Below are 11,007 nucleotides of genomic sequence, written 5' to 3'. Positions count from 1 at the left end.
CTTTTTATATCATGAGTATTTTAAATATTTGATCGGTGAACCACTATTATTGTTTTATACATGAAAAATAATTTTTTTCCCAACGGTAAGAAATCTATGCTTTTTGGGTAAGTAGACAACAAACCGTAATATCGAACAACTTTCCAAAAAGTCTTTTTCATCCTTGATTAACAATTCTTTTTTTTTTTTTTTTTGAATTTCTTTCATATTTTTTTAGTTTTAAATTCGTTTTGAGCCACTTTTTGGAAAAAGTCCATCTAGAAATAAGTTAATTCCAATCCATGTCCCACAATTTAATAACTCCTTAAAACCTCTCCATTTAAACCTCATTAACTTCATTCTTTCAAATCCCAAACCCAATAAAAAAAACCCCCCCCAAAACCCCATTTCTCCCTCCCCAATCTCTCTCTCTCTCTCTAAAGTTCATAAACATGGTAGACTTAGACCATTCAAACAAAGTACAACAAGAACACCAACAACATCAATCTAACATGTTAACTCCTCTGCTCCCCAATTCTCCAACATCTCAAAATCCCCAATTCCAATTTCATGAAAAAAAATCTCATCTTTCTTCTTCAATTTCAGAAGCCAAATCCATAGCCAACATTGCCTTTCCAATGATACTAACCGGTCTTCTACTCTATTCTCGCTCTATGATTTCAATGCTCTTCCTCGGCCGCCTCGGCGACCTTGACTTAGCCGGTGGCTCCCTCGCTATTGGCTTCGCTAACATCACCGGATACTCCATTCTCTCCGGCTTAGCCATCGGAATGGAACCCATCTGCGGCCAAGCTTTTGGTGCTAAAAGATACAAACTTCTCGGCCTAACTTTACAAAGAACAATTCTTTTACTTCTCTTAATCTCAATCCCCATCTCTTTTCTATGGTTAAACATGAAAAAAATCCTTCTTTTTTGTGGCCAAGATGATGATATAGCAACAAAATCCCAAACTTACATTCTTTTTTCACTTCCTGATCTAATTTTACAATCTCTTCTTCACCCACTTCGTATATACCTCAGAACTCAATCCATAACTCTCCCCCTAACTTTCTGTGCAGCTCTTTCAATTCTTTTTCACATACCCATTAACTATTTCCTTGTCTATGTTCTAAATCTTGGAATTAAAGGCGTTGCTTTAAGTGGGATTTGGACAAATTTCAACCTTGTTGCTTCATTGATCATATACGTTTCAATCTCTGGGGTTTATAAGCAAACATGGGTTGGGGTTTCATTAAACTGCTTAAAAGAGTGGAAATCTCTATTGAATTTAGCAATTCCAAGTTGCATTTCGGTTTGTCTCGAATGGTGGTGGTATGAAATCATGATTTTACTTTGTGGGTTGTTGATAAATCCAAGAGCTACTGTTGCTTCAATGGGTATTCTAATCCAAACAACATCTTTGATCTACATTTTCCCATCTTCTTTAAGTTTTAGTGTCTCAACAAGAGTAGGTAATGAATTGGGTGCAAACAATCCCAAAAGGGCAAAACTTTCTGCAATGATTGGTCTTTTCTCAAGCTTCTTTTTGGGTATATCAGCATTGTTCTTCTCAATTACAGTGAGGAATATTTGGGGGAAAATGTTCACATCAGATTCAGAGATTATCACATTAACATCAATGGTGTTACCCATAATTGGGTTATGTGAAATTGGGAATTGCCCCCAAACCACAGGCTGTGGTGTGCTGAGAGGAACAGCTAGGCCTAAAATGGGAGCAAATATCAATTTGGGGTGTTTTTATCTTGTGGGTATGCCAGTGGCTATTTGGTTAAGTTTTTATGGTGGGTTTGATTTCAAAGGACTATGGCTCGGTCTTTTAGCGGCTCAGGGCTCGTGTGTTGTGACCATGTTGGTGTTTTTGGCTCGGACTGATTGGGAATTGGAAGCTCGGAGGGCTAAGGAGCTTACGGGAGTTGTGAATTGCAGCGATTTTGATGATGATAATGATGACGATGATGAGAAATTGAGGAATGACACGAAACAAGTGTCCTGCACGTTAAATGAGAATGAGTTATTGGTTTGATTCGTTGATAAATAGATAGAACAGATTAATTTGATTTATGGGATAGACACAGATTGGGAACATTTGTAAAGAAAAGGGATTAAATAGAATTTTCATTAAAGTTTAGGGAGGAGCGGAGGCTGTTTTAAATTAATTCCTTTTTTTTATTTTGTTTTGATTCATATATTAAAAGAAGGATAGAAAATTGGTAATTTGACGACAAATATATTGTTTGGAATTTTTGTTCAAGTTTTGTACACTTGTGTCGTTGAATTTTCAAGTGTTGTGTTTGGGAAAGTTATTTCAGAATTTGGAGTTCATACAATGGATTCAACCAATTAAAAAGTTATAATATAAGAGAGAAGAGAAGTGATATCTGTTCAAAAAAAAAAAAAGTTATAATATATATCACATCAATAGAAAATGATTAATATTTTTAAAAATTTAATATATATATTTATCTATAAAAAATTGATAACGGGTAAAAATACTTCTAACGGTTATGGTTAGGAGTATTTTTATTCTTAAGCTTTAAAATAGTGCAATTTTACTTATAATATTAGCGGCTAAGAGTAATTTTATCCATAATATTGAAGTTGAGTTAACTTCTGATATTATCATAAAATACAGATATTTTTTTTCTTTATTCTGCACTAATTCCATATCGATCTGTTCTAAAAAAGATTTCATATTTTTTATGATTTATAATAAAATTGAAGATTAGTATTTTAAAATTCAACAAAATTTTTGAATTTTTTTATCAAATCTTACAAAATACAATATATATTTTAATTTTTTTCCACGTCAACTTGTATGTTTGTGATATGTTATTAGTGAATGATAAAATAACGTATGTGGAAGTATAGATGGTAAGATTGATGATTGAGAAGACAATTTGATTAATTATTTCTTAAATTGACCCAACTTGTTAACATTATGGGTAAAATTACTCTTGACTGTCAATGTGAGAGAAAAAATTACTCATAGCTATAAATGTTAAGGATATTTTTACACATTATCCCAAAAAAAATAAACATCCTACTTTGAAAATGTTTTATTTACTATTTAAACTTGTGTGATTTCTCTTCAAAAAAATTGTGTGATTCATCGACTCTTTGGAAGTGATTTATTTAGTTCTATTTATTGGCCCTTAAATTTATTTAAAATGTAGGTATTTCAATTTATCCGAAATCTTCCTTTGTTGTGTCAAGTGGATTTTATAAATCAATTTGTCATTTTAAATAAATTCATAAGCTAATATGATATTTTTAATGTATAAAAGTCAAATTATTTTTCTAAATAAGTACATAAGCTAGAAAGTATTATGTTTAAAAAAAGTTGTACGCTTTTATTAGTATTTAAGTTTGTAAATGCGACGGTTCTGTCGATGATTCGTTCCAATAGAGATGGAAAATCTTTATTTATTTTTCGTACTAGAGTGGGGATGAGAAATAAATTCCTCTATAGATGGAAAGTGGACAGAGATGGAGACAGGTCTCTGCACCTCGTAGAGATCTTCGTCTCCATACAATTTATATGAATTTTTGAAAACTTAAGGAAGAAATGAGAATTAATTTCTGTATATATCAATTGATTAAAGAATTACAACAGCAAAGTTTCCTTTATATACAAGAGAGAAAGGGAATGAGCTGTTAACAGCTGGCTCTAACAGAATCATGGTTAATGACCATAATACTCCTTAACACCTCATTTGTTTATTTCATTTTCTCCAAATATATCTTTAGTGTTATGTATTTATCTATAAAAAATTAATATATCTTTAGTGTTATGTATTTATCTATAAAAAATGGATAACGGGTAAAAATACTTCTAACGGTTATGGTTAGGAGTATTTTTATTCTTAAGGTTTAAAATGGTGCAATTTTACTTCTAATATTAACGGCCAAAAGCAATTTTATCCATAATATTGAAGTTGAGTTAACTTCCGACATTATCATAAAATACAAATATTTTGTTATTTATTCTGCACTAATTACATATCGATCCGTTCTAAAAAAGATTTCATATCTTTTGTGATTTATAATAAAATTGAAGATTAGTATTTTAAAATTCAACAAATTTTTTTATTTTTTATTTTGTCAAACTCTTACAAAATACAATATATATTTTAATTTTTTTCCACGCCAACTAGTATGTTTGCGATATGTTATTAGCGAATGATAAAATAACGTATATGTGAAGTATAGATGGTAAGATTGATGATTGAGAAGACAATTTAATTAATTATTTCTTAAATTGACCAAACTTGTTAACTTTATGGATAAAATTACTTTTGGCTGTCAATGTGAGATAAAATTGCTCGTAACTATAAACGTTAAGGATATTTTTACACATTATCCCAAAAGAAATTTAACGTCCTACTTTGAAAATGTTTTATTTACTATTTAAACTTGTGTGATTTCTCTTAAAAAAAAAATTGTGTGATTCATCAACTCTTTGGAAGTGATTTATTTAGTTCTATTTATTGGCCCTTAAATTTATTTAAAATGTAGGTATTTCAATTTATCCGAAATCTTCCTTTGTTCTGTCACTTGGATTTTATGAATCAATTTGTCACTTTAAATAAATTCATAAGCTAATATGATATTTTTAATGTATAAAAGTCAAATTATTTTTCTAAATAAGTACATAGGCTAGAAAGTATTATGTTTAAAAAAAGTTGTACGCTTTTATTAGTATTTAAGTTTGTAAATGCGACGGTTCTATCGATGATTCGTTCCAATAGAGATGGAGAATCTTTATTTATTTTTCATACTAGAGTGGGGATGAGAAATAAATTCCTCTATAGATGGAAAGTGGACAGAGACGGAGACAGGTCTCTCTACCTCGTAGAGATCTTCGTCTCCATACAATTTATATGAATTTTTGAAAACTTAAGGAAGAAATGAGAATTAATTTCTATATATATCAATTGATTAAAGAATTACAACAGTAAAGTTACCTTTATATACAAGAGAGAAAAGGGAATGAGCTGTTAACAGCTGGCAATGAGCTGTTAACAGCTGGCTCTAACAGAATCATGGTCAATGGCCATAATACTCCTTAACTATCTTATGAATTACAAAGCTAACTTTAACACCCCCTCCTCAAGTTGAAAGTATGTGAATTCTTTCAACTTGAAGTTACATTAGTTCCCATTGTTATATGCATTTCATGCAATGATGCTACCATATGCTGTCCAGTCAGGGGTTTAGTGAGTAAATCTGCTAGCTAATTTTGTGTATTGATATATGGAGTACAAATGAACCCAGATTCCATATGTTGCCTAACTATATGGCAATCAATTTCCATATGTTTCATTTGCTCATGAAAAACTGGATTTGCAGCTATGTGTATTGCTACTTGATTGTCACAATAAAGAGAAATAGACAATTGAGGCTGGTAATGGAATTCTGATAACAAAAATGATAACCATTTCAACTCACACGAAGCTGTCGACATGGCTCTGTACTCTGCCTCTGCTGAACTATTGTTCACAGTTCCTTGTTTCTTAGATTTCCATGAAACCAAGCATTTCCCAATAAAAACACAATAACCTGTCACAGATTTCCTGCTAATCTTACACCTTCTCCAATCTGAGTCACAATATGTTGTCATTACTCATAAATCCCCTTCTATACTATAGAACAACCCAACATGATCAGTACCCTTTAGATACTTTACAACATGCATTGCAGCATCCATTTGAATTTTAGTTGGACTAGTCATATATTGACTAAGCTGTTGAGTAGCATATGCTATGTCTGGTCTAGTGAAGCCTAGGTACAGCAACCTTCCAACAAGTCTTCTAAACTTCTCTGGCTCCTTACAAACTGTAGATTCATCATCAATCTTCACCCCCATTTTGAAATGGACTGGATACACTGTGTGCATTATTCAAACCAGTGTCTTGAATCAAATCTCTAATGTACTTTGTTTGAGATATGAGCAATCCATTTTTTGATCTTGCAAGCTCAATACCTAGAAAATACTTAGCTTCTCCCATATCTTTTATAGTGAAAGACATGTGCAAGGCTTGCTTAACTTCATTGATCAACTCCATAGACGTACCTGTAATTAGTACATCATCTACATACACAATTAAGGCCAGAAAATGATTATCTGATGTTTGTTTTGTAAACAAGCAATAATCATGAATAGATTTTACAAAACCAAGTTGTATGAGCCTTGTTGTGAAGGTTTTATTCCACTGTCTCCCAGCCTGCTTCAGACCATATAATGATTTTTCCAATTTGCAGACTAATCCTTTACTAGCATAACCCTCAGGTGCTTCCATGTATAACTCCTCCTCTATTTTACCATGTAAATAAGCATTGTTAAATGTCTATTTGGTGTATTGGCCAACTATTTGAAGTTGTAATAGCTAGAAATACTCTAACTGTTGTAACTTTTGTGACAGGAGAGTAACTGTCATGATAGTCCACTCCATACCTTTGATTGTAACCTCTAGCTACAAGTCTAGCTTTGTATCTAGATACCTTGCCATTTGAATCATATTTCACTTTGAAAATCCATCTAGATGTGATAGTAGTTTTACCTTCTGGCAGTGGTACTAGCTTCCATGTCTTGTTCTTCTCCAGTGCCTTTATTTCTTCTTTCATGGCTTGTTCCCATTTTGGGTTACCTTATGCTTCTTTGTAAGTTTTAGGTTCCTGCTCTTTGTGTATCTCTGCAAGATATGAAGCGTGATTTTTGCTAAACAGAATAGAACTTTGACCATCATGTGATACATGATTGACTACAAAGTCTTTCATCCATGCTGGTTTGCTGTGTATTCTTGTAGGTCTTTCAACTGGCACAGAAGAGCTTGGTTCCCTATTTATTGATTGACATGGAAAATCACTATCATCATCACTCTCTGCATTTTCTAACTCTGGTTGCACCAGTTGCTCATTTGATACTGGTTGTATCTCACCGATATCTTGTATGATTGGTTAATCTTCAATCATTGGACTTAAATCTTCTGAAGTTGCATCAGCATATAGATTTCCTGCATTTGTTAGTTTTCCATTGCAATCCTGCAGAAAAACACTGTCAGTAGCATATGGGAAACATTGTTTCATCAAATTTTACATCTCTTAATGTAAGAATTTGATTGGTATTGATGTTATACATCTTCCACCCCTTCTGACCAGGTGATATACCTAGATACACACAGGGAAAAGATCTGTCATCGAACTTTCCCTTCTTTGGACTAACATTGAGGACATACCCTTTACAACCAAAGATTTTGAGGTCTTCATAAGCAGGTTCTTTTCCATACAATACATAATAAGGTGTTTTCCAACCTAACACCTTTGTGGGAGATAAATTTAGTAGAGTTGTGGCATGTAAAATGGCTTCCCCCCCATAACTTGATTGATAAGTTCCCTTCTTTCAATATTGCTCGAGCAATGCTTGTCAAACTCCTATGCCTTCTTTCCACCACCCTATTTGGTTGGGGTGTGTATACACAACTCCTCTGATGCATTATACCTTGATTATGTAGTATAGCTTGAGTAGCTTGTCCCATAAATTCTTTACCATTATCTGTTCTGATGCATTATACTTGTTCTTTGAATTGTGTTTTGATCATTGCTATGAAATTCTTAATCAATTCAGGCACTTGATCTTTGCATTTAAACAATACAGTCGATACTGCTCTACTGTAAATTATCCACAATCGTAAACATATATCTATCTCACTCAATGATATCTGTTTATATGGTCCCTAATAGTCTATGTGAATCAATTCAAATGCTTTTATTGATTTAATAGAACTATTACAGAAAGATGATCTTACTTGCTTAGCTTATACACACCACATTGTTTGAAAGATTTCAAATCTATTGAATCAAACATGTGTGGTAGCTTTTCAGCAGACATGTGTCATAATCTCTTATGCCAAGTATGCATATCTTGCTTTGCACCAACTCTAACATTCATAGCTACAATGGTGCTTTTATTACAAGCATTCTCTATAGGAAAATACTGATGTGTATTTTCACTGTTATTTATTCCAGCTATTGTATCTTTACTAAAAGAGTTTTCATCCATATAGTATAATCCATTTCTCACTTTCCCAACTGCAATGACTCCTTCACATTTCTGGTCCTGCAAAGTGCAATACTTAGACCAAAACTTTACTGTTATATGTTGATCTACCATTAGTCTACTTATAGACAATAAGTTCTGCTTAAATGTTGGGACATGTAGCACATTTTTCAGAATAAAGAGCTTCAAAAACTGAACTTCTCCTTTGTAGCTTACTATATGAACTTCACCTGTTGGCAGGAAAACTCTTCTAGGACAATCTAATTTAATAACATTTGTCATTATGCTTAAATCAGATGTCAGGTGTGTTGTTGCCCCTGAATCAATTATCCATTCTACCTTATCAAAAGTTGAATGATTACCTGAACATGCACCAGCAAATCCAGCATAAGCAGAGAATTCTTGCTCCGTGCCCTTGCCTTTCAGAACTCTTTGAACTTCTCTTTGTATCATCTCTTGCATTGATTCTTTTCTGAATGTGTCTCCTTCATTCTAATCATAAGACAGAGGTGATTCCTTTTCATCTTTTTCTTCTTAAGTCATGTGAGCTTGATGTTTTGCTGGTCCTGTGATTCTCTTCCCTTTGAACCATTCCGGATAGCCTTTGAGTCTGAAACAATCAGCCCTCTCATGTCCCTCCTTCTTGCAGTATGAACAAAATTTATCTGATTTGTTCTTACTTTTGTAGCTTCCATCTCCTGCATTACTATTAGATCCACTTCCAAAATTACTGTTTCCAGCATTGTTGTTCTTTCCTGCATAACCTGAACCTTTTCCACTAGCAGTGTAGTTAACAAAATCAACAGAATTATTGTTAACATTTGAACCAAATCCACTCCTCTGCTGTTCAAGCTTTATCAATATGGAAAAAGTTTGTTGACAGATGGTAAAGGCTTTGTCATCAGTATTTGATCTCTGATGTGATCATACTCAGAATTCAAACCAGATAAAAACTGCATTAATTATTCATCTTCTAACTGTGCTTGAGACATTTTTCTAGACTCTCCACATGTACAATTATTTAATGGTTTTAGGATAGCATACTCATCCCACATCATTTTCATATTATTGAAATAGTCAACCAAGGACATACCTCCCTGTGTTAAGCTGCATATCTATTTGCGTAGCTTGAAAAGGAGAGGACCATTGCTTTCTCCATATCTTTGCTCAATTTCCTTCCATAGAGCCATCGTTGATTTTGCATTAACAAAAACAGCAGCCAATTCCTTTGTGAGTGAGTTTAGGATCTAGGAAAACACCAAATCATTTTGCTCTTTCCACTTCAGATGTGCAACTGCATCATTTTCATCAGGTTCATCATCTTTTATAATGAAGCTTGTCTTGCGCTTAACACTGATTTCCAGTAACATAACTCGCTTCCAAAGCGTGTAATTCTTTCCATCTAGGATGATACTCACGATCGCAAGCCCTGGATTGTCATTGCCCTGACTTTGTGAAGAATTTTGTGTAGACATTGTCAATTCTGCAGTGATTTGCTCTGAATTGTTGAGATATGTGTGATTTGTGACCTTGTTGCGATTATCGCAATCTTGATCTTCAGATTCAATTGATTATGTGGAATCACTCAGATCTTCTCCTTCTTCTTCAATACTGGAACTTACAATCTCAGTGTACGACCTAGAGAGTTGTTTCTTCTTTCTCATTCTTCGCCCGATTCATCGTCTGATCGCCGGAAAAACTACTTGCTCTGCGAAACTCTGATACCATGAAAACTTAAGGAAGAAATGAGAATTAATTTATGTATATATCAATTGATTAAAGAATTACAACAACAAAGTGCCCTTTATATACAAGAGAGAAAAGGGAATGAGCTGTTAACAACTAGCAATGAGCTGTTAACAACTGGCTCTAATAGAATCATGGTAATGACCATAATACCCCTTAACTATCTTATGAATTACAAAGTTAACTTTAACCATTTTTAAATGTTTATTTGTATATTTTGTTTATTATTATTTATTTATTTGTATTTGATAAATTTATGTATTATGTTATTGAGAATGGAGATGAGATTGAAAACCCTTAGGCAATTCTCATAAAATTGAATAAAACCAAAAGCATAGAATATGTGATTGAGGATGTATATAGTATGGTATGGTATGATACATGTGAGCAATTGGGAAAGGAGCGTGAAGTAGACGTGCCGACAGATCGTGTGGATTGGATTTTTGGCGGTCAAGTTTTGCAACTGCCGACTCCGTATACGACTCCCTCCCTCCCTCCCTTCAAGTCGTTATTTGGATCGGGTCATCGGGTGTGCCCTTTATATCTCAAATGTACATGCATATCAAATTATGTCTACTATCAACTAATTAATACTTTAATTTAACTTTATAAAAAAAAATCCTTTAATTTAACTTTTTTTAATTAAAAGTGGAGGACCAATCCTTTAATTTAACTTAATTTTCTAAATTGTAACAATTAATTATATGTAATATTAAATAAATCGGGTCATCGGCAGAGGCAGAACTAGGGGGTTGGGGTAGGCTCGAGCCTCGGTAGGCCATTGGAGAATTGAGAATTTTTTTTTTTTTGTAATGGTGTATGATAATATTTTGGCAAGAATTATATTAAATCTATGTAGTATTATTTCAATATTTATAAGTAGATGAGATAGTTTGAAATAGTTAAAGATGTTTACTTCTATTTAACAGGTCCTATAAAAAGTTTTTATTTATTTTAATTTTATTTTTCAATAATTATAAAAACATGTTACCACTATTGATTAATTTAAATGGACTCTTTATTTTTATTTTGGTAACACTTTTGAATTCATTTTTAAAATGTCTTTATCATTAAAAAAAAAAAGTAAACATATTTAATATTCATTTTTATTATGTCTTTACCATTAAAAAAAAAGTAAACATGTTTAATTTTCTATTAGTTCAATGCTAATTTCTAAAAAAGGATAACATTTTTACAGTTTTAA

At 32.7% G+C, this 11,007-nt stretch overlaps 1 protein-coding gene across 1 annotated transcript; it reads left to right on the top strand.

Moving 5' to 3' along the window:
- Nucleotides 1-342: 342 nt before the first annotated feature.
- On the top strand, nucleotides 343-2,241 carry LOC136210740 (protein DETOXIFICATION 49-like). The gene has a single exon (XM_066002121.1). It carries the CDS (start codon nucleotides 432-434, stop codon nucleotides 2,022-2,024), a length of 1,593 nt encoding a protein of 530 aa, XP_065858193.1. The 5' UTR covers nucleotides 343-431; the 3' UTR covers nucleotides 2,025-2,241.
- The last annotated feature ends 8,766 nt before the right edge of the window (nucleotides 2,242-11,007 follow it).

Source organism: Euphorbia lathyris, chromosome 1 (genome assembly GCF_963576675.1).
Source record: "Euphorbia lathyris chromosome 1, ddEupLath1.1, whole genome shotgun sequence".
Classification (NCBI taxonomy): Eukaryota; Viridiplantae; Streptophyta; class Magnoliopsida; order Malpighiales; family Euphorbiaceae; genus Euphorbia; species Euphorbia lathyris.
The sequence above is the reverse complement of the archived record's forward strand: the minus strand, read 5'-3'. Positions and strand labels throughout refer to the sequence as shown.

Excerpts from the sequence above, each read along its gene's own strand:
- LOC136210740 (XM_066002121.1), top strand. The coding sequence starts at position 432 with ATGGTAGACTTAGACCATTCAAACAAAGTACAACAAGAACACCAACAA.